The following is a 24,599-nucleotide window of genomic DNA, read 5'->3' on the forward strand; positions in this document are numbered from 1 at the left end:
TTAAAACCAAATGATCATTTGACAGTATTTGACACTATCTTGATGACATATAGTTCGCTATCACGAACGTCCACTGTAAAACGTAGTGATTATATACTCTCTGGTCCACTGTGGCTCCGGTACTGGTCCTGTGGACTGGTCTCAATTTAAAACACAGCTAGGGTAAAAAGGTTTCACAAAAATGGCTGGCAAAAGTACCGATCGCAAAGGCAGAGTTAAAGAAACAAAATCTGCAGCAATTGAGCAGAATGAGACGGCAGGCTTCACATTACCCGACAGTCTGCCGTGTTCAGAAATCGACTTCCCAGTGCTTATCAAAAGAAGACCCAGGGCTAACTGGAAAGAAATAATTGATGAAAGCAATAAATGGCATAAAGAATTAGACGAGTACAATGAGAGCAAACAGGAACCCATTCCTAGACCACCGTTTCTTAGTAAGCTACTTGTTTTTCAATTGTCCTGAAGATGTTAGTTTTCTCATTCTTCACCCTCACTAATAACTATAATTGTCTAAATGATAAGCTTTCTCTGAACACCAGACAATTAAGTAGTTGTAGGTAATTTGATATAGAGTGATTATTAAAGTGTAAGTAGCTCCTTACGGTTGCAAGTGGGATCCCTAGAACAAGTTGTGCAAGCTTGAGTACCTACTACATGCATATGACCAGGTACAACCTCTACGGCCTAAACACGGACTAGTAAACTTCTCATTTCGCCTCACTCCACATTTCTGATTTTCTCACTTCTTTCAATTGCCGTTCACTTTCAGAAACTGAAACCGATTACATTAAGAACGAGGTATTTGTTCAACTTATTCCGGCTTTAGTGGAAACTCTAAATAAGGCCAAGATATGGCAAGCCTTGACCAAAGAGAAGTGTTTCTTCAATGGAATAGACCACATTGTGCAGGTTTAACAGTATACCTTTAGTATTATTATTACGTAGGCAAAAGCATTTGAAATCAAATATCATGTCGCTCTAGATATTCCACATTTGTTTCAAATGTAAAATATGTGCCTACTTACAGCTACAGGTACTTAACTTCAGCTATCTCATAAACATTCGAACATAAAAAAAATCTTTTCGGAATAGGTATAGGTACTTAAATGATTGAGTACTTCTAGGTACTTTGGAACAACAACCCTCGTTATCCAGGACGTAAAGAAAGCAACTTACATTTATTCAACATGCCCTGGGTTAGAGCAACTCTTAAGAAGAAGTAAGTATGAGCTACTTTGAATATTGAGGCCAGAATCTCCAAAAACCAGAATAAGACCTGAGAATAAAACTATTAATTAACTGAAGAAAGGTTATCAGCTGTCAAGTCAGATTGAGTTCCTATAGCAAGGTACGAAGGATATCTTTTCGTTACCTTTCGCCACTCAAGAAGCATATTCTGTAAAATACTCTTATAATCCATTCGAGTTAAGATAAAAATATTCAGTAAAAAAATGCAGCTAAAAATCAATGTAAATATGTTCATTAAATACAATAGTGACAATAACTTAATCATTATTTTTAAGTCCTATCAAAATTGTTTACCATTTAGATAAGTGCCTACTCAAATGGAGTAAACTCACAAAAATAATAAAATTAAAAAATGCTGACTTCCAGACCTCGTCCACTGTACCCAAAGTCTTGGTTGTGGCCTGAGGAGTACGCAGCTACTCTCATACAAAAGACTGTACGACAGTACTTCGTTCAAAAACAGGAGGAAGTGCAAGAAATGCGCGAGTTCTGGAAGGTAATTATTATGATAAAAGACGAAAGACCAAGTTTATCGACAACACAAACGTTAGTTTTACTTAAAAGAACTCTTTAATTGACTAATGTGAAAATTCATAATTAAACATTTGTTTTATGAAAACTGATGTTTGTGTTGTTGGTGAACTTGGGCCTGATTATGGCCGCGAACGCACAGGCAGGTGGCTTGCTTAGCGCCTAGTGTCTAGCGCGTCACCTAGCAAGTAGCCCAGTAAAACGAACGTGCTAAAATGAACGCGACCGGCTGCACTGCGCGCTTAGCGCCTAGCTAGTCGAATAGCCAGGATGAAAGCCGCTAGGCACCAGGCGCTAAGCAAGCCACCTGCCTGTGCGTTCGCGGCCTAAGAGTTATACTCTAATGGGTTTATCTATGACCTCTGAATTTGTGTGCCCTAAAGTAACATACTACTTAAAGCATTCAACTCCTACAAATTTATATTAGCATCAGACTCTAATATTGTATATGTATAGATATCTCAATGCTTGGTCTTGGTAACTGATGTAGTTATTTGCAATCTCACTTCTTCTCATTTTAATTTAAATATTACAGAAACTTGAAGTTGAACGCAATGTTCCTGACATGGAGATGAATCCATTCCTGGCTAAAGCCTTTGCATCGTCTTCACATATTAAAAGTAATCGCTATTGTGCTGAGGCTGAAATATTCCAGAAAAATACTTTTTGAAGCTCGTAGCCAGTGCCAATAGATACTTCATTAAAACATCTTTTTAAAACGTCTTTACGAAGAAGCTTATGTGAAGTTAAAATAGAACATCAAGAAATTTCCTTATATAAATCTACTTTATTTCTATAACAATTCTATAATTAAATAAACATGTAATAATAATAATATGGATTCTTATTTCCTTCAACTGAGGGGCACTCCTTCATAGAGAGAGGGACTGACAGGAGTTCCGAGGCCCATTTTAAATGGAGCTGTTGGTTTTTCATCACCTTTAGCTATCCTCTTCACTCTATTGGCGCTGTGTTTGTAAGATATTGGCATGGTAAAATCTGTCATAACCTGAAACACAACACGAATATTCCATTAATACTTCAAATTATTCTCAAATATGGTTTATGGATTCATAAAATTGTTACTGCAAAATTAAAATTACACAGAGCAGAATTATCTCTTTAGATGCAACTTTAAACCACTATAAAAAAATTTGATAAGAAGTTAAACAGGGAAAATTGTGGCTAATCTTTCAAAAATTTACATTGGATACATTCCAATGTTTGGTCATTGGGTTGTCTTAGGGATTGTTTGTGTAAATCTTGTTATACATATTAGATCTACCACTACAAATGAAATCCTACTCACTTCCAGTCCTTTGTTTGCATGATCTGTGATGATAAACTTCTTCATAAGGGGGGGCATCTCGTAGCGGCTAGGAAGGATTACTTCTGGGTAGTCGTGTACTTTCTCCACGCTAGCTAACAATGTTGCCTCCTCATTCTTAGGTATTAGTTTATAATCAGGCTTGTAAGATGTGCGGTATATTTCAGTAAGATTCGGCAACTTACGCCCTCTGAACGTTTTCTCAACCCATATTCTTACTCTGCGCCTTTCCTGAAAATCATAAAAATTAACTTCAGATAAATAAGCTCTTAGGAGTTACAATTTAATAATTATTTCTTCTGACTAATAATTAAAGTTACATGATAGAAACCCCTTACCTCATCAGGACAAGCTTCAACTTTAACGATTTTCATAAAACACGGTTCAGGGTATCTTTCGAAAACAGACCGGACGATGATTCTTCCGACGCCAAAATTCTTCAGGCTACCAACAATTTCCCACAAAGTTTTACCTTTGAAATCCGTCGTTCTTCCGACATATTTAATAACTGTCGTGGACATGGCTTAGAAATTAAAGAGAAACCAAGTCACAAATACAATATTATAGGAATCTGAATCTTTGACTGAAACTTTATTTATAGGTTAAGTACTATAATTTGTACGTCAGTCGGACAGACGAAATATTGACCATTGACAATTGACTTTTATGATATTGACAATGACAACTATCACGTACGATGACATTGACATATAACTATAGGGACAGGAAATGTCACGAAAAACGTGCACACCTACTGTCAGTCTGCAGTCGTAACTAAAATGGCTGCCATTACTAGGGTTGTAGGGTTGTGATTTTGGCGGTATTTCGGGACCCATGACCATAACCCTAGCCGGCATGCCCTACCAGTTTGCTCCGACTTCCGGTACCTTGGTTCACTCGTCCAAAGTGACGGTGAGGTGAACAAGGACGTTACGCATCGGATCAATACTGGATGGATGAAGTGGCGACAGGTAACTAGCGCTATTTGTGACCCGCGGATGCCCTCAAACTGAAGGGCAAAATTTACAAATCCGTCATTAGACCTGTCGTCCTGTATGGATCGGAGTGTTGGGCATTGAAAAAGAGGGACGAGAAGAGAGTGCATGTAACAGAAATGAGAATGCTGAGATGGATGTGTGGTGTTACAAGAATGGATAAAGTGAGGAATGATTACATTAGAGGAAGTCTGAAAGTAGCGCCAGTTACAGAAAAGATGAGAAGTAGAAGATTGTCGTGGTATGGACATGTAATGAGGAGGGATGATACGCATGCAACAAAGTGTGTGCTAAGTATGAATGTAGATGGATGGAGAGGAAGAGGAAGACCTAAGAAAAGATGGATGGATTGCCTGAAAGATGATATGAATAGGAAGGGAGTGAGTGTCAGTATGACGAGTGACAGGGGAAAATGGAAGAAAATGACATATTGCGCCGACCCCAAGTAATATTTGGGAACAGGAGAAAGAAAGACTAGGGTTGTACCGCTACCGGATTCAACAAATATCGATATTGTATTCTAGTTAGAAGTATGTACGAGTCTTACTGGGTGCATAAAATAACCGAGTATAAATAATCTCTTCGTCATAGAACTAACTATCACATTAACTTCACTGATACTAATAACCTCAACAACATCAACCAAATGGGAGGAGTCATTTCAGTAGGGAGATACCTTAGAAAAAAAAAAAAAACAGGCAAAGTAATTATTTATTATTTCAAATAGCCCTATGAAAGTTCTTTCACGTCAGACTAGTTGCAGGGTGCCAAAGATTCGGTCCTATGAAGAAGAATCCGCAAGAAACGCCATAAGGAGATACTCTTAAAAAAATACAATAATTTAAAATCGTTTTCAAGCTATTCATGAGAAAGTTATATAATGCAAATGGAGCTAATTATGTATTAATCGATTGTACAAAACAATTTTAGTGCTAAGAAAAAATATTTATACAATTCGAAACCTATATTCGGTAACTAAGTTCTGAAGCAAATATTGCAACTTGCATTCCGATTTGCTCGTCTGTGCGCAAGCACTGCCGTGCCCGTGGTCGCCGTAGAAGCATCATGTGAAAATAAAAGGCAAAACATATTATTTTCAATAAAATATGTCTTTAAAATCCTGAATTTTATAATACGCCTTTTAATCAAAATGTTTTTAACTGATGTTTTGTTGAAAATAATACACAACTCTGAGGGCTCAGTGTCTTAGGGACAGTAAGTTCTGATGTTAAAATTTGTAAAAGCAGACTTATTAAGTGGATATTATATCGATACTATTATGACAACTGCACAGCGCTATGCCAATATAACATGTTATTGTAAACAACATTTATTTCTAAATATAGGTTTTATACAGAAATAAACCAAAATATAGGTACTTTCACCATCAATTCATGTTCCCGTAACATATTTTTATAAAATGTGAATTATTTTATGTAGTTTCTAGCAAAAATAGGTTCCTAACCTGTGTAAAGACAATCCAGCTTGATTTTGGTGCTTCCTAGCACCACACTTCTAATACAACACATAGGCATATTCGTTGATTATTTCACTATTGAAATAGTAAAGTCTTAAAAGTAAACACGAGTGATATTCTATAAAATAGCAAAATAAGTCACGAAGAGCACCTATTTGACAGCACAACTACCATGACATATATGGCCAGATATGGCACGCAGAAGGATTTCAAAAGTAAATGTCACCATTTTACGCAATCACAAAAATATTGTTGTCCCTGTTTTCAAATACACTTATCTGCTTAGAAAGAGTGAGACAGAACTATGTTGCATAGTTTGTTTCATATTTATATAACTATAGATACGTCAATATCAAAACGGCGTCTCCTTATAATTCTAAGCTCGATGGGTCGACCTACGAAAGACTAGGCAGTATGGTCGAAAGACTTTAGCCTGCCCTATGGGCAAAAAAAAATAGCTATGGTCGTTTGGTTCGTTTAAAATGAAACACGTTATTCAAATCCCACGCCATATTCGAACGATTATATTTTATTAACAAAGATTATAATTCTGATTATTTCATGTGTCTAAGGCGTATTTGAATGCGCAGTCGACACACTCGATTCAAACAATACATGAAGGCAACCTTGTAACTTCTGCACAGAGCGATCGGGAATGTGCAGGTTGTAAAAATACCTATTATCTTCTATAATTCTTTAATTTCACAGTTTAATATGTACTTTTGACATCATCATCCATCCCCGAAATGAGACATGTTGGGGTCAGCTCCCAGTCTTACCTTGATCAGATGAGAACCAGTGTTTTACATGGCGCGACAGCCTAATTGCCCTCTACAACCAGTTCCCCGGTACCCAGATAAAGTACCCACTGCTAAAACTGGTAGATAGACTTACTGGCGTCTAACCACGACGACTGTTAAAGATTTTCAAATAACGTCATGATAAGATCATCCATTCACGGACTAAAGCATGCGCCAAGCATTGCTGATCCGCGAGGCTTTGATTTAGCAATAAGCAAAATTGAGACAAATTTAATAGAAGGTATTTATTTTGCTTGGTCTTTCGTATCGGCCCAGTCTCTGCGGCCAAGCTGTAGGTAACTGTTATTTTGTGTAGGTATACTGTTACTGTTAGTAATTATTATTATTATACTGTTAGTCCTCCAGGGTCCATACCATCCGAAAATAAAAACAAAAGTCATAAAAATCAACTTCAATTTATTTTCAATTTCTTATTTTGTTACTTTATGGAATTTACGCAATACAAATGTTGTAAAATATAATTACAATAGTTAACAGTTATTAAATTTTAAATGCAGGTTTTAATTATTTATTAACAATGTCATGGAAAAGTCCAATTTACGCTGACCAATTTATAATGTTGTAACTCATCGCCCATAAAACACTACAAAATGAATAGAAAAGTCCTTCATGCTACTTAGTGAAATCTTATCAACTACATTTTGCTAAATGAGGGTTTCATATTGAACTATGGATTAAATCCCATTAAGCCCTAATGTTAAATATAACAGGCAAGTTTTAGGCATTTTATTATACCTGCTATTGTTAAATGATAATTTTAGAACTTAAATTGCCATGACATTGAATATTAATTGCTATGGCCATAAAATCACTGTTCAGAACAACACAAAACAAAATCAAATTTGCACTAGTCACTATCCATTAAGCAATCCCAATGTCTTAATCCAACTGCAATTAACAAAATAATATATTTTAGACAATTAAATACCAAGCAATGAAATAGCAGTAATTGTCACCTTTGGTGGCATTATCCGTATACCTTTGCTATGTTAGAATAAAGAGCACAAGTAACTTGCACATTAAAAAGCATTGAAGCTCCCAGACGATGCGTTCATCGATACCAGGGAGCATAATTTTACTCAAACTGAGTTGTGAAAGTAGGTGGCCAATCTCTGTCGGATCGCTCGCCATAACTCTCAACTATTGAAGAAGCTACCCTTCTTACGTATAGCTGCTTCTATTTCCACAGCAACTAGTGTGTGACAATTAGCAATTTCCTTTAAAATATACAACTTCGCTAATTCTTATCTATATTTTCCAATTGTCACCGATAAATAGTTGAAGTAGAATATAGAAACATACCAATCATAATTTTCTACGGTTATAACTGTACAGCAGTCACATTCCGTTGGCAAATAATTAAACATAAAATAAATATTAAATTTAGCTATAAATTGCCTAGTTACCAACCGGAATGGGCTTCGTGAACACGCAGGTGGTGAATAACAAGTCCATTCTTACAAGAGGCCCGTATACAATAAAAGTTACATCGCCCCACAATTAACTATTACTAAGCAATCGCAATAATAATTTAAGACATATTTACACATCATCGTCGGTATTCCACAATTAAATAAGGAACTTAAATTACAATAATTTAAGATAGTCGGGATATTATTATTAATAGGAATCAGTCAATCAGTATCCACAGTGATCGAGCAGTAGTCGATCGGTCGTCGTCTCGTAGCCGTCCGGCTTGCGGAGCGTGCAGGTGCCGGCGCGGGCGTGTCTTCATGCGCTTTTTGAACATATGTAGCGCCGCCCGCAGCTCGCGGCACGCTCCGTGGCGACGGCACTGAGCTCGGCAGCGACGGCGGCGTCACGAGGCGAGCCGGCCCCGCACCGGCCGATGCGGAACTTAGGGACACGCACGAGGTCGATCATCGACGCGAAAGCTTTCGGCTTGGAATTTGCCATGCTCTAAATCAAGGCTAGAAGTAACCTAGAAGTGTGAACTCGCCGCATGAGGGACGAGGAGCGGGCGCGGGGCCCGGGGGCCGCGGCGGCGGCGCGGGCGCGACTCGGAGCTGCGGCCGCGCCGTCGTTTAAGTCGTGTCCCGTCCATATGTACCGATGCGCACTTCGTCGATAACGCTTGCCCACTCCAAAGCATACGAGTCTGGGTCTTCTAGGTAATATGTACGGTTTGGCTGTAAAAGAACAAAATATTCAGTTATTTTTTTTCTAATTTTGGTTATGTTTAATAACGAACTGATCTTTACTATTTATAGTGCCAGAGGCTATGTAAATTACTCACCGTGTGCACTAAAAATATTCTGAAGTTTTTGGCTTCGACTCGTAGTTCGGGTGACCAAGGGATCTCACCCTTGAGCACCATGTTGGCTGGATCGACGTAAAATAGGCGCGGTCCTGTGGTGAGCAGTAGCATACGACGTCGTGGAAACAGTCCCTTCCTTTTGTCAACGAGACCTTGCTTCAAAATTAGCTCTCCATCTACGAACTGATGCCACTTGCTTTCCCGGGATTGAACTTCGAGGCGGCGACGTTTTTCTTCTGGACTAATGTTTAAGATTCCTGAAAACAACAGTGAAATTAGTATCCAGTATAATGACAAAGATTTAAATATTTAGTAATTATGACAAACGAACTAATGACATTCGGTTCAGTTCGCACTGACTCTTAAAGCATATGTGTCCTACACAGCTGATTATAAGGTCAACATAATAAATACGCAGGGCGTAACGAGCGAGTCATTCATGGCATAAGCGGTTGAGAATGTGGCACTCCGGGACGACTGCGACGTGCCGGAAGACTGACGTCATACCAACTATAAAACCGTAAAGCATACACTGACTGAGGACGTCCGTTCTGAATGTGTATAGCAGTGAATGCGATGACGTAGTGGTTACTCGTACAACGAGTGCAAGGATCATATTACGGTGCACAATACTTAAACTATATCATCAAAATAAATGTGTACCTTTGTCTATGTATAATACTGTTTTCTTTAAAAAGTCTGTTTATTTAGAAAATAGTCACAAAATAAAACATTATTGGACTCGGTTTAGTTATGAAACGAGAAGCGTATAAATTTGCCAAGAATTCAGGTCATGGACGCACCAGTTGCCTCTTACTCGTCGCTTCACTGCACTCGCCCGAGACTTTGTAATTGTCCACATCGGCTACATACTCAACCTACTAACATCTATTTAGACGTCTTATATATTTGAAACTATCTGTACATCCGTTAGGTGCAATATAATAATGACAACATTAAAATAACTTGGAAAACAAGCTTACTTTAGAGCTTTTCTTTTTAGAAATCTACCTATGGATAAGAATAATGTAATAAAAAATAATTAATTACCTTTAGAGGTAGATAAGTCGAATTCCCACAGTCTCACGAGTTGCTTATTGCCCAATCCAGGTTCAAGATGATCGGGCACATTGTATTCTTCTTCAAACGAACCACCGGGCAAATACGGGCTAATAGTCGGTGGCGTCTGTTCCACACGCTATCCCAGTCCATTCCGGCGAAAAATGGATGATTGCGAATACTATCATAAGTTTCTCCCTTATCATTAGCGCCAAGTCTCTTAGTATGGTCTAGTACCAACAGTTTTTCCACGAGGTCTTTAGCATCAGCCGGAAATCCTTCTGGGAATTCAAAGTCCATCTTGAGAATTTTTTGAAAAGTGAGGAACTCCGTAGCTGCGCGGAACGGAGGCAAACCCGAAATCATTTGGTAAATGATGCATCCCAACGCCCACAGGTCTGAGGCACGGGTGTCTACACAGTCATGTAATAATTCTGGACTTACATACTGTGGTGTTCCAACGAAACTAATTTTTCTAGATCGTTCATTTTGGTCGTCATTATCAGCATTGTTTGGTGAAGCACGAATTTCTTCAGGCTCCAGAATTTTAGCCGTTCCAAAATCGGCAATTTGCAAGTGCATATTTTCATCTAATAATATATTTTCCGGTTTTAAGTCACGGTGAATTATTCCTTTTGCGTGCATTTTTTCTAAGGCCATCAACAACTCAGCCGCATAAAATTTTGCTACGTTAAGCTCAAAAGAGCCAACTTGATTAATGTAAGATAACAATTCGCCATTTTTTGCAAAGGATAAGACGAAGTAAAGCCTTTCTTCATCTTGAAATGTGCAATAAAGTTTCACGAAACCATGAGGTACATTAAACAACATGTTTAAGGCGTCTTTCTCGCGTTTAATGTACTCTCTTTTCTTCTTTCGAATGATGTGAAGTTTTTCACACACTTTAACTGTGAAAAAAAGAACAGGTCATTTTGTGGCTATTGTAAAGAATGCTAAATATTTAGTTTAACATTTTTTCTCTTTACATAATAATGTTCAAAATAAATAAAAAATACGTACTTGCATATTCCTTTCCACTGTGAATATCCTTTGCAAGAAACACGGTGCTGTAACAGCCCTCGCCGATTAATTTGCCAAAAATATAGTCCTTAGCAGTTCGCTTGGTGGGCTTTTGCGCCTGGCTGGGAGCCGGTGACGAGGCAGGTGCAACGGGTGCGGCAGACGCCGGCGCCGGCGTCGCCGGTGCAGGCGCAGGAGCTGCTTGCATCTTGATCGGTGTCTCTACTATGGTTTCGGCCGCGGCAATTGGGGCCCGTAACTCACTAGATGCTCGATCGTTGATCTGGAATAAAGGAAACACTCACTGAGCAAGGTAACATTAAGACTTATTCACGGAACTGTACGTGATCACAAACTCTGTCTAGTGGAACGTCGTTAGAGAAATGCGACGTCGTCGCGCTTCGAAAGCGTGCACTTGTTTATCGGCTCGCAGCAGCTGCGGTGGCGGCGGCGGCGATGGTGGCTACGTCATGCGCGGTGGGGGGGCAAACGCGCCGTCTGCACAGTCGGCTTCTTTAAATTTAGGTGACCGCTAAATACGTAAACAATACTTAAACAACTAGGCGAGGTAAAAATTGGAAAAAAAATTATCTCATATTTTAATTCATGATGTGTATACAACAGTTGTCAATGGAACGTCAAAATAAACAAACATTTTATTGCACATACTATGTAGGTTTTTACACCTTTTGATTGAATATTTTAAGGATGAGGGCTTTTTGTATGTTTTACCTCGGCACCAATAAAGTTTTTAACGTGTTTAACTAATAATGACTTATGTATTAAAGAAAACTTCTATGTACACACAAGAGAATATGATATTTCAGCTTTCGAGGATTCAAATAGTGAAAATGTTCCGCCTGCCACGTTCACTGGCCTCGCCTACAGTTCGATGATCCAATTTTTCGAGTTCGTAGCTCGAGTTTTTGTTCATTTTTTACGGGGCCGCCGTCGGACAAAAAATGACGCTTCCATTCAACGTGACTCAAGATAGAGATAGCCTTTGCGATTCCGTCTCGTTCTAACAACGCTGCAGATTACCGCGACTTCGTGTTTAACGGTATATTTGCCAAAACAAACTTAATGAAAAGCAAATGAAAGTAACTATCATAATATAACCGTTACTTTGCGGGAAATCCATTCTTCAATTTTCTCTGAACAGTCAAGTTTTTAGGTTAAGGTATTCCGTTGGTATTTGCGAAACCGTTTCGACACTACTTTCACTGAAAATTCTCGTGGATCCTGTATTGGGCGTCATTTTTTTCAGAGGCCTATTTACTAATGGAAAAAAACCGATGCTAGGGTTTTGCGGGAGGCGATGAGTTACATACAAACTATAATTACCACTAGGTCACAGCTAATTACGTCTGTCAGTTAAGAGATAAACAGGCTCCGAGGCTAGATATGACGACGGAAATGCCAACAGCTGTCAGCATTATATTTATAACAGCACCTAGATTTTATCCCTTGCAATTTTAAGAAGGGATCATAGAAGTATTAATTTTGAGGGAATGTTTTTTCTGGAATCTGCTGCAGCAAAATTTTGCAATCCGAAATCATGTAAGAGTGGAGCATAGTCCGTTGGCGTTTGGTTTGGAATGAGTCATTAACATTAATTAAGCTTGGTAAGCGCCGCAAATGGGTCTCGCATTCCGCGGCTGGGGCGCTGGGACGGTGCTGCGGCGGCGTGTAGACCACCGTCACAACGGTACTTACACTCGCATTCCCACAGCAACGGATTCCACCGTCCACTAACACCGACTACAGCCGACCTAGATCCCCACCACAGAACCTTCCTTTACACATTGCACTGCGCCGTTTGCACTGTGCACGGTCTTTATGTAATGCTTCAAATTAGTGTGGAATGCTTTGAAGTATTTCTTATTGGGTTACTTTACTTATAGATCTTAACCGACAGAGCTGTTTCGAATAACAATGACTTGACCTAGAATGTGCAATAAACTGCCTATCAAGATAAAACGGATGTAATGCCTTTGTGTTTACCACTCCTGCAATCTACATCCGTTTTAGAGTTAACAGACGTTTAGTCAGCATATTGACGTTGTTTAACAGTTAACTGTTTGAGCATTCACTTGTGAACATTTTACTTAATAAAAAGTGAAAGATGAATGAGAATTCCGAATGCGTGATCATGAATCACGAAGTAAACAACCTTTGTTGTAGAGTGTACAACAACAACAACAAGCGACACCCTTCGGCGCACACAGAACGACCTCTAATTTATATTATAAATGAATATGATTCCACCTACCTATACGTTTGCATTAGAAATAAAAAATGTAAAAGTTGTTTTTAACATAGGTATTTGTGCTGTAACTATCGAATTAATGACATTTGAATAGGTACTTATTAACCACCAAATGTGCTAGTTTCGTTCATTTTGTTTACTCTCCAGTGAAATCAGTATTTTCCACAAGGCACAAGCCCTACAAAATTATTATCGGGAAAGATAAAGAATGTGGGTGTACATAACCTCCTCCGCAGAGTATTACGCCACAACATCACTGGTGGTGACGCATCTAGTAGTGATGGCGTTAACGCGTCTATTGTATCAGATAAGAACAGGCATGTGGGTAAAGGGCGAAATCTAGCAAATAGTAGGCGAGCATAGGTAGGTTATAGTGAGTTTTTCGCAATCTGATGTACCTAATATCTACCTAGTACTGGGATCTTAGACTAACTACCTATTCACCAAACTTACGAATCTGAGAAAATGGTATTGAGTAATGCAAACAAAAAACATAAGTCATAATTATTTTAAAAATTTGGCTAATACGCACGAAGCAAGATACGTCACGTGTGGCACACCACTAGCGCAATATTGTCGAGGGTTGTGCATTGTGCAAATCATGCATATTACGCGGCAACGTTAACTGAACAATCTGCGTGCAAGGATACGTTGTGTTTACGATAGTTACATGATTGAAGCCGTAGCGGTCTACTGAATGCGGAGATCGTGAGGAGTTCGCACTGGTAAACAAGGTGAGCATGCCGGCGACGCGTGAACAAACAAGTGCGGTGCCGCGGCCGCGGTCGCCGCGCTGTTTGTTTGTTTGTATCACACGAGTACGACTATCTACCCGCGGCGGGCGTCGCACACTAGCCGACCGCCTAGGCGTTGTGAACGGAGCACGGACTCATCCAATGACATGCCTATAGAAAAACAGGGCGAAAGTGTGCATCACCGCTGTGTACAGCGAAAGTTTATAAACAGTGTACCCACTAGATTGTACATTGCCACGTCCCCCGTCATGACTTGAGATGTTTTCATTAATTTCTTAGGTATTCACACCTTTATAGATGGCAAAACTGATAAAACATGAAAGGCCAAAACGTTTGTCCAGTTATAAATCTTTAAAAGAATTACATACTTAATCCATCATATTTTATAATAATTTCAATTATCTAAAAGCTACTTTTTTTTTTTTTCAACTAGCTAGGTGTTCTACTGAAATACAACAAAATTGTATCATGTCGAATATAATTCATTGAAATTACTATATTCCATAACAAACCCGCACTTGAATCGTTATTGAACATTGGTGCGTACAGACAGACAGACCCACATGGGGTACCAACACAAACACAAGCGACAGACAGTCATTGACCTTACCTTAGATTTGGGCGAGGGCTGTTTCCCGCGCTTAGTAGAGCTGACGCCAAGTAACCGCAAAATCCTGTTTGCTGCTTCGAGCAGAGTTGCACTACCCCTCGATCCTCTTTTAACTCTGTTGGTCAATCCGCTCATTTCGACTTGTCTCGCACAATATTTCCTACCGTTTTGTTATTGTTTGAAACGGTCAAAAACACGATCACAGTTCATGAATGTTGATTATTGTTCAGTAAAGAGTAACTAGTCACAAATTAAGTTCAGAAAATTGTTAATCACAAATTAATTTAACAGATATGCAATTGAAGATAAATAAATAAACAACGATATTATTTCCCAACGTATTTGCGCGCGTGTACACGTCCGTTCGGTCAAACGGCGCGTTGCGGACTAAACTAAATGCAATGCAACGAACTCAACGAACGAAGCGACCTGACGCGAGCGGAGCATTGACTACGTCTTCCCTCTCGCTAGACAGAATAATCGCATCGGTCGCGGTCGGTATGTACGACTGAGGGGAGGTGCGGCGCGGAGCGCGCGGCTTGCTGTAGTTGGCGTGAGACCCCATTCGCAATGTTCGCAACCCACTCTACCCTCCGAGTTCGATGTGGGGAAGGACGAAGCGTGGCACGTCACCCTCACTCGCCTCCTACACTCGAATACCACCTACCGATCACCTACGTATTATTACCCTTCAAATATTTTGTATTTAAGGGTCAGTGTCTGATAGATTTGCTACAGGTAAAAGTCCACTGAAAGAAGGTTTTGCATTTATTTTTCCTATTTCTAGGAACTGTCACATTCATTTTCCGCTTTTAAAAATTACTTAGTGAAAGAAAATACCGTATAAAAGTTGTCCCTTTCCTTATGGATTCAAATAACCATCTTTATCTAATTAATTTTATGTTATTTTTGATATCGATGCAAACAAACGCCATTTCGGCCATGTGATAGAAACGCTGCACCCGGGCGGCGCCAGAGATGCATCACGCGCAGTCGATACTCGTAACAACGTCTAATCGCATTAAAATACAAGCGCCTGATATCTCAAGATTATTATTTAAAATATTTATTTATCTACATATTTTGTTTCGAATTGTGATAAAAATTTCATGAATAAATAATTGTCTACTTTCTCTGAATTTCATTTCAGGTAAGACATTGCAAAAAAATTGTCCGGTGTTTACAGGCTACAGGTATGTGGGGTACCTATTGTTTATTTTTTCATAACAGGAGTGAATTGTCTGTTTCAAGAAATACCCGTTACACTGAACTGCGTAAGCGCATGCGGGTAATGAATAGGCAATTGTGAAGAGTTTTTATTATTCTCTGTGTCTCTGTTCAAATAAGGACAATGCCTATTCATAACTAAGCTGATGGACTTGGCTTGATGGTTCCCAGTTGCGGCTCTTTTAATGGCCCCAGTGTGGGCGCGTGAGCGGTCTTCTTCTATTAACGAAGAACTGCACTTACGTGTTTACATTTTTATTTGCAAATTTTTAAAAATTTGATGGATTTCAACTAAAATGCGAAGCGGTTACATAACAATATGAAGCTCGCAAAGTTGCTGAGGATTCTGTAAAATCTTTAATTTATGAATCTAAAAATTCACATAATTATGAGATATCCTCGCTCAGTTGCACACACCTGGATAGAAGATTCTTTGAAACTTATTCGAAAACAACTTTAAGCTGAGAAAGGTTGTTTTTCTTGATTGAATGTATTATGTAGGTTGAGTGGTCCGCAGCAGCTGTCGGAGGCACGTGTTCGAAGCTCGTGCTGCGGCACACATGTGCATTTAGATTACCATCCCCGCATTCATGTAATGTACACCTACAACAATATGCTGCAACATGTTCATTTGTGCGAGTATCGACATTCACCATTAACTTTATACCCATAAAGTATATTTGTTTACACCATGGCTATAGTATAGTATAGGCGAGTATTTTCAATTATTTCGATCATATAAATTATTAAAAATACACGATATATCTACAAATTTTAATGTGACTTTGCCAAATCAATCAAACAAAACTCTGGATTAATCTGAGGGACATAGGAATTTTAGGTTTCATTTTTCAACTTAAAAATCATTGGTATTTTTTATATCTTCCTCTATCTTTTGCTTAATTAAATCAACATAATAACTTTCAACAACAAGTTAAATACATAAAGTTGTTTACGTCCTGCTGCTTTATGTATTTAGGGGCAACCTGTGGTAAAGATAAAAATACTGACGTTCAAGTGTTTAAAGTTTATGTGCATACGTACATACACACTACGTAAATGTAAATAAAATGACAAGTCATATCGTATTAAAGCAGGTGGTGGTATTAATAAACAAGACTGTCGACGCAATAACAAACGTGCACTTTGAAAATATACTTAACGAGCTCATGCACCTCAGGATTCGAGGCAAATGGATGTAAAATATCGCCAGGTGGAAAGGTTTTTAGTTTGGTACCGTAGCAGTTGCAACCCTGACGGAGCCCCGACGAAGATACATTTCAAAACAAAATAAAAGCTGCATCGAACATTGAACCCACCACCTGGCACTGTTTTATGTGATACCCATATGGGGTAAAAAACAAGTACATATTGGCTTCTCTATCCCTTACCTACAATTGTTAGTTTTCGTTATTAAATATGTTTCGAGGTTTGATTTTGATTATTGTTGGATACATTGGATGGTACCAGTTACCATATTGCACGAACACCTGCAAACTCACGTGTGTGGTAAAATAATCACATATGTTTGTCACCTATTAACGCAATCGTTATCAGTATCTAGTATAATCAGTATCATAGGTGACTGTGATGTTGCTCAGGATTCATTGGAAGTTACACAAAAAACAAAGTGACACAAGTCAGTATGATGATAAAAGAGGGACAGGTACGTTTCACTCGGTTCACGCCTCTAGCAATTTCGGCGTAGGTGTATCGATATCGCAACGATAACGTTCGATAACGTCCGCAAAATCATGAGCAGATAAGCCTTATCATCTGTGTTATAAATAATTACAAAACAAAGCTTGTGATTGTCAACAAAGTATTTTTATTTGCATATTATATGCCAGGTATAAGGAGATACCTGAAATTCTTTAATTTATTATAATTTATATTGTTTATCTACTACAAACAAAGCCGTGTTCTACACGTGTTCAATTCTCGTTTGATGGGGAAAACAATTTCTCATTCTATCGAGCAATCCTTTAGCAATGTAGGTAGGTACAGTACGTATTTTCCTCGGCATGAATTCCACTTTCATTTCTCCTTTGACTTAACCCATATCCGACATAGTTCCATGGCAATATCTTCTCTATTATTGAAAACACGTGCAAACACCGCAAGGTCGTACGACAATGTTGCAAGTTATTTGCCTATACCAATAATATGTATTTTATGTGTATTGTGTGTAACTGTTGCACGTTCATGTAACTGCATGTCATTGCACTCTAATACAATACGGAGTCTTACACATGTAAGCATGATATACGATTTAGTACGTACTATTGTTATACATGCGCAAGTGCTAAAACCTGATGAATGTGCAATTATATCCTCAGAATTTCCGCGTGCACAGGTTGGGTAACCCACATAATTATAAAGCGGTGACTTCATACAGAATTTTGACACGGATAAACCCGGCAAGCGCAAAGTGAATGGTTATTATGTTTTTTCGTATTATGTTATGGTATTGGCGATACGAAGGCGCCTAGCGAAGGTTATCGACGTTCCGAAATGTCGTGGCTCCGGCCTTGAGTAGTCCTTTGACCCTCCATTGGTAGTAATATCCGCCGCTCTCGAACCACCTGCTCGAGTGCCCCTCGCATATTAAATATTTTAAATCTTCAACGGTTCTAAAACCTCCATAGCTACTTTGAATATACAAACAAACCATACAAACAGGCTATAGCTGTAACATTTACTTACAATTTATGGATCTTTATCCCTTTAACTAATTGTTCATTGTTATGTCCTCCTTTAAAGAGGAACTATGGTTCTATATAAATGATGTGTTACCTACGTGCCATGATAATTATCATAAAAGGTTTTACTTGACCATTACCTAATTAAAAATCTGACCATTTTAGAGTTTTACTTCACAATGTTTCACAGAACATGAAATCATTATTTTCGCAACACACGAGCGTGATAAGTTCGATGACCGATGAATAAATTCAAGGGCCTTAGGCGTAGCTTTTATTTTCCTGATAACCTTCAAATAGCGGCCCCGCGGGTAAGGTGAACTCGCGAATATACATAGGTACTCTTTCGAATTTCCCTTTATTATACCTAGTCACTGGTTAATTTCATAATAATAGAAACATTATGGTGTAATAAAAATAAATTAAACAGACTTTGACACGTGGAAGGATTTTTCTAAGCGGTTTTAATAACATTCCCTTTTACGTTTAATTTATCCTGTGTAAAAAAAATATTAAACCTATTAAAACACCGTAAATAAAAATTGCAAGATCAAGAATCACGCGGGATCATTTTCTTGCATGAATATTTATAATTAAAGTAGTTGTTTAAAATAAACAAGTGAATTGATAAATGTAAAAATAGTTGGTTGTCACTACCTACATATTTGTTTTTTTGGAACACGCCGATAAAGTTGGGTAATCCGATGCCCGACTTCTATGCGATGTGAAGCTTCCTTCACTATTCAAAGGCTTCTTTCCTGTTTATGGTTCATTAAAAGTTTAATTACATTTAATGCATGTTTATTTGTAACTGCATATTGAAATCTAATAATGATATGACACTAAAGATAATTGAGGGCATGCGATGAATGAATATTCTTTGTAATGCATTAATGATGGATGACACAGTCATCGTTATGGTATGCAGTGTGTGGCCAGTCCCCACCCGCGGACAATATCGATAAAAAATAATGGACAGAGCATGTGTTGTCTCATCGGAAAACAATTAACGCACAACAAACAATTTAGTTGCGGTCACCGATAGCAGAGCGGTTCAAAGTACAAGAATTTGTGCCGAGATAACATTCATGTTTATCACATGCACTTCCAAAACACATGAACATCAAATTGTTTGTGCAGGCGCCTACTTCAAAATAGGGTATTTTTGTTATCTAAGCTTTTGTACACTATGCAGATATTTACAAATATATTTTAGTATATTCACTTGTTATTATTACGTAAATAGACACTTTTATTTTTATTCTATGCGAAAAATAAAGGTTATTTATGGTAAAGTCATGACTTATTTCGCAGTTTACCCACGTCATGAACTACTCGTATCTTATTGTTAATCTTCATTATCACAAATGGAAATTCGTATGACGTAAACAAAGTTTATAATTAAAAACAGTCAACTTAAGTTTGTATGTGATTCACATACAAATCACTCTTTGTGAATAAATCATTTCTCTTCGTATACCATCGTAGTATTATTTTATATCATTATTTAGCAACTCCCAGTTTTAGCCGCGTACCGTGGGACCTACTCCGCGCATCCCGATAAAACTAGCTGAAGCTTTCTTATTGATCATCGGGTGAAAATGAACTTTTAAATTGGCCCAGTGGGTCCTGAGATTAGCGCGTTCAAATAAATCAACAAACTTAAGTTTTATGATATTAATATAGATTGGACTGTTTGTTGTTATCGATAGTTCTTGTTTTGAAATCAACGTTATCTTATAGTGGTTGATTAAAATTTTATACGTTACTTTATCATGTTTAGTAAAACCCTAAAACTACTTAACCGTTAAGAGGAAACAGTTCGTGCAATATTTTATTAGTACGATGAATCATTTTACTCATCGTTTTCCTTATACATAGGAATCAAAGAAGTTAGCGTGGCAATAAGTAGATATCTTATCGTAGTGTTTGTATTTTATGAAAACAACTTAAAGTTAAGTTTCTAAGTAATAGTTTATTTTAAATTGTTTTACTTTAAATAGTTTAATAATAGGTTTAAGTTTAAAATAGTGTCAACAACTTGGTATATTTTAGAAAAATATGTTGTAAGCAAATAATAAATTGTTCAACGGGCTGGAATTGTAGTTCTTCGAAGTTAAAAATAACTGAGCCTGATAAACTGGCAAGACTATGTAAAGTGCAAGGCAAAAAGTGTGTTAAAAGTTGCCTTGCAAGCACTGCAGCGCGGCGTCCATGCACCGCACACAAATATTTTGCCAGGGTTGATAAATTCGCACTGATAAAATATCCAAACACATTATTTCTACTATGTAAAGACTTCAAAACATATAAGTACAATACATTCTTAAAAATAAATTTTACTTGATATCTATAAATAGTTATTTAAACAAAACCACCCTACTTTACAATAGAGATGGGCAGCCCTGCACGAGCGGAATGCCTTCCACTCACAATTCCACATACTTTAATCACTTCCCGCGCGTCTAGACATCGACCTCTAGTTCCAAGTCCTCGCTACTGCCAAATTAACTCTTAGGGCTTGTTCTTAAGATCCCTATTTCGTCGAGAGTAGCCCAACGTTAACGATTAATAAAAACGGGCTCGCTGTCCTCGGAAAGTGCATTGATCTCAAGGCGCGTCCTTCTGTGGCACAAAAATTGCTGCACGTGAAGTGGGCGTCTCTTTTGTGTATAAACACAAGAAATAGGTGCGAGCAGGACGCAGTGAACGTAGTAGGCAGGATGCGCGTGGTGAGCACCGGCCAATACACCCAAGCGAGCGCAATGAACGGCAGCCATTAATGTGGAAGTACCACGCCGCATTTTGGCGCCAATACATCCGTTTAGGGAAATACTAACTGTTCTATTTATCTTATAACTTGTAACCTTTACCTTTGACAGATAACATTTTATACTTTAAATGAAACAGTAAAGCGGAATGACAAACTTTTACCTATTTTGAAAAAACATTCTGGTAATAATTTACTGTATAAAACTATCCATACCTACAATATATTTAATGTTAAAATATATGTTAAGCTGTTTTACAGCTTCTTTACCATCTCATACAAACACCACGATGCGCCATCCGGTTTCGCGCCAAAAGCGTATACTCCAAGATGGCGGAAACCACGTGCTCCACAAATACAAACAGAGCCCATGCTTGCTTACTACGATTTGTTTTTCATATCGTGGAATGCTTAAATATTTTCTAGGACCTTGCATATGTATTTCATTTTTATCATGCACATTTCGAAGTGGATCGAACTAAAACTTACGTTTAATGTACACAAACATGTATAAAATGATTACCGTCAATAATAATATTTCATTCAAAATACATTTCAATAGATGCATAGGATAGGATCAACTTTTTACGATCCTTCTTGGAAAAGTATGGCGACTTAAAAACAAAAGTCTAAAGGCGGCAAGTCGAGGGCGGCATCGCAATGTGCAGTTCTGCGTTAGAATGTGTGGGTGCAAATTCCACGAAGGATGAGATGCCTGCCGATACATTCAACTTTACTCAACCGGCTAGCCTACCAGTGACCGTTGCGTTTGAAATTGCAAGCAAAGGATCTTCCTTCGCCGTGATATATAAACATTAAATTCGCAAAGAATATATATTTTGTGGAATAAGTAAATATATGAAAATGTACCTCAAAACTGGTGAATACAGACAAGCACTCAAGCGAAAAAATCAACGATCCGAACTGTCTGGCCGTTGAACCCAGAAGCAAATGGCAAAAAGCTGCTACACATCGAATGGAAATGTCTTGATCTTTAACGGATTTTCATTTCCGGGAAAAACTTGGATGCAGTAGATTTTTAAAATAAGGTTTAGTTGAATTCGAAAATTCATTGGAAAGACAGTTACTGGTAAAGGAGATGGCCAAATTTTCATAGAAATAAAACCCAGAATCGACAGCAATGAAATGGTTACCAATATGTTCTTTATGATAGACCTTTGATGGTGCCAAAAATCCAGACTGAAATCCATGGGGTATAGGAGCTATTTCATATTATCGCAAAAATAGGTTATGTTGAATATATGTTGATTTTAAAGATTATTAACATCAAGGGACAAAAAGCAAAGTAAACTAACATTATACAAGCCACTAGTAATAACCCCATAGTTTCAGAGTTAGCCTGGTGATTAAAAGGTCTTGTATTTAACCACCCAGATACGATTAAGCACCGACCTTACCTACTTGGAGAGGTTTCGCAGTTACATGCAACCTTCACAACTGGTTATGAAATGTTTTGGAGAAATTGTCTTTGAAAATCGCGCCATGTGAATTGTGACATTGTCAAATATAACAAATGACTTAGCAATGCAAAACGGGCCAATCACGAGTCTGCATTCAACTTCTAAAGAACATCAAACAGTAAAAGTAAACTTTTTGTGAACTAAAATCTTGATCGAAAAACGTTATAAAAAGAGAACCCCATGGTTTTAGATGATTTGAAATACTTTTAAAATCCACAAATTATACTGAATCCAATCATACACATGACGTTCCTGTCGACTCTGGGTGTTTTTGGCCATCTCCTTATTTATATTCTTGCAAAATAAGAGTTTATTTATAGTATGAGAATGGCATAGAAGTACTTAGATATATGAGTTTTGGGACCTATTATTTTTAATATTCTGAAAACTGCGTGTTGAGGAATAAACATATTAATTGTTACCTTCCCGAGTATTTAAAGGTTCGAACTGTTGAATTCGCTATGTTACACATATTATTTGATCATGACAGATTACCTCCTGAGAAATAAGTTTGCATAGAAAATTTATAGAAATTAGATTTTACTGTCATAAGGTATATCAGTACTTTTTCGCATATTCGGTTATGTGTGTGATTTTCTTCCATCTGCATTTGTTTTCACCTAAACGCCACCGAATATTTTTAAGGAAATACGAATTGAACTAGCTCAGCCTTGAAATGGAAGAAAAACTCTGTTTACTACGCATTAACTTTAGAGGTCCATGACCTACCGGGTTCAAAGCATGAACGACCATTTTGTTACATAACAAATTTATTTGTTTCGCATAATAACATTTTATAGTGATTTGATCCTAATCATAAATTATTATGATAAATAAATTAATTTGCCTTGCAAAACCAAGTACATAGCACCATTCTCATTTGAGAGAATGAAAATGTATCTTCTAAACTGCGAATTTGTTTCGAAGTCAATCGATATTTATTATCTGCCGGGATCGGCTGAGATGAATCAACTGAAGGGAATGCAAACAGGTCTGCGCGATTCGGTCGTGGCTGTTAGACGCAGCCAGGCGGCCCATCGGTCGCGCGAAGCCACGCATGGTACCTCAGCCACGGTCATTCGCCGAAGTTGCACACCGGCGCCCGTTGCACCGTTGGCGAGACGGACTTGAATTCCACATACCATTCTCGCCTACCATTACACGAATCCACTTGCATTACTGAGTAAAAGCAATACTAAAAGCTTTTCATCTGGACATACGTTTTGAAGATTATTTTGAGGTTGAACAAGCAGTTTACATTTGCCAACCCAATCTATCTATGTATTATAAAAATAACATGTACCGTAATATAAAATTGTTTTTTTTAGTGCGCACTTAAGTAGCTGTAGTCAGTAAGATTGCGAGAACAAAGGAGTGATTCAGATTTCCGGGCTGGTATGGCTCTTTTTTATCTTGTGGATTTTCGATACATTGCATAGAGTAATTTTAGGCAAATTGTTCAAGATTCACGGCTGATGATGGTGAGCTTTTACTTGCAAACATAAAATAGGTCGGGACATAAAGAATTATTTTGTCGTAGACCCTGGCTTACACTGATGATTTAATATTGCAACAACGTGAAAAGCGTAGCAGACGTGAAAAGAAGTGAGTAATGTTTACAGGTTATTTCTTTAGTCGGTTGCTTTGACCGACTCTTCGAAAGTTTGCAATTCGGCCTGGCTTAGCAAGGGTGGTCTTAAATGGTCTTAAATCAAACCCTCTTGGCCTTACCACGTAAAATTGCTACACCAGGATATATTATTCTAGGAAGTCTTAGGGTACATTAAGGCTGCATAACGTCTGCAGCTATTGTTTCGCCAGAGGCACACGTAGCAAGGGAAGTAGCGTGTTGATGTTGCAAGGCGTGGGTGGTCTGCGCATGAGTCACCGTAGCCGCGCGGAGGCAGCGCCGGGCGCAAGCTCACGGATCCTAACTATTGTCCGCGCCCATTCACGACCTGCCAGCATACAATGCAGTGTTGCAACTATTGCATCCTGCATTGCTAATATTGTATATTAAAGAAAACTT

At 38.1% G+C, this 24,599-nt stretch overlaps 3 protein-coding genes and 1 long non-coding RNA gene across 4 annotated transcripts; 1 reads left to right on the top strand and 3 right to left on the bottom strand.

Moving 5' to 3' along the window:
- Nucleotides 1-30: 30 nt before the first annotated feature.
- Nucleotides 31-2,573, top strand: LOC135117530 (uncharacterized). Its single transcript, XM_064036916.1, has 5 exons — nucleotides 31-434; nucleotides 770-909; nucleotides 1,125-1,219; nucleotides 1,615-1,744; nucleotides 2,315-2,573. The coding sequence occupies exons 1-5, from the start codon at nucleotides 182-184 to the stop codon at nucleotides 2,447-2,449; spliced, it is 753 nt and encodes a 250-aa protein (XP_063892986.1). The 5' UTR covers nucleotides 31-181; the 3' UTR covers nucleotides 2,450-2,573.
- LOC135117531 (uncharacterized) lies at nucleotides 2,560-3,741 on the bottom strand. Its single transcript, XM_064036917.1, has 3 exons — nucleotides 3,445-3,741; nucleotides 3,089-3,337; nucleotides 2,560-2,788 (listed from the first exon to the last, which is right to left on the bottom strand). The coding sequence occupies exons 1-3, from the start codon at nucleotides 3,625-3,627 to the stop codon at nucleotides 2,633-2,635; spliced, it is 588 nt and encodes a 195-aa protein (XP_063892987.1). The 5' UTR covers nucleotides 3,628-3,741; the 3' UTR covers nucleotides 2,560-2,632.
- Nucleotides 3,742-4,147: 406 nt separating this feature from the next.
- On the bottom strand, nucleotides 4,148-5,960 carry LOC110383387 (uncharacterized). Its single transcript, XR_010276945.1, has 2 exons — nucleotides 5,567-5,960; nucleotides 4,148-5,135 (listed from the first exon to the last, which is right to left on the bottom strand). It is a non-coding gene; the product is annotated as an uncharacterized LOC110383387 (long non-coding RNA).
- An 818-nt stretch (nucleotides 5,961-6,778) lies between these two features.
- LOC135116670 (3-phosphoinositide-dependent protein kinase 1-like) lies at nucleotides 6,779-14,845 on the bottom strand. The gene is given in 6 exon segments (XM_064036802.1): nucleotides 6,779-8,549; nucleotides 8,657-8,934; nucleotides 9,728-9,871; nucleotides 9,874-10,644; nucleotides 10,757-11,039; nucleotides 14,391-14,845. Coding segments are annotated over 6 exon segments (1,716 nt in total). The 5' UTR covers nucleotides 14,526-14,845; the 3' UTR covers nucleotides 6,779-8,444.
- Nucleotides 14,846-24,599: the final 9,754 nt, after the last annotated feature.

The sequence above is a fragment of the Helicoverpa armigera genome, chromosome 11 (genome assembly GCF_030705265.1).
Source record: "Helicoverpa armigera isolate CAAS_96S chromosome 11, ASM3070526v1, whole genome shotgun sequence".
NCBI classification, from domain to species: Eukaryota; Metazoa; Arthropoda; class Insecta; order Lepidoptera; family Noctuidae; genus Helicoverpa; species Helicoverpa armigera.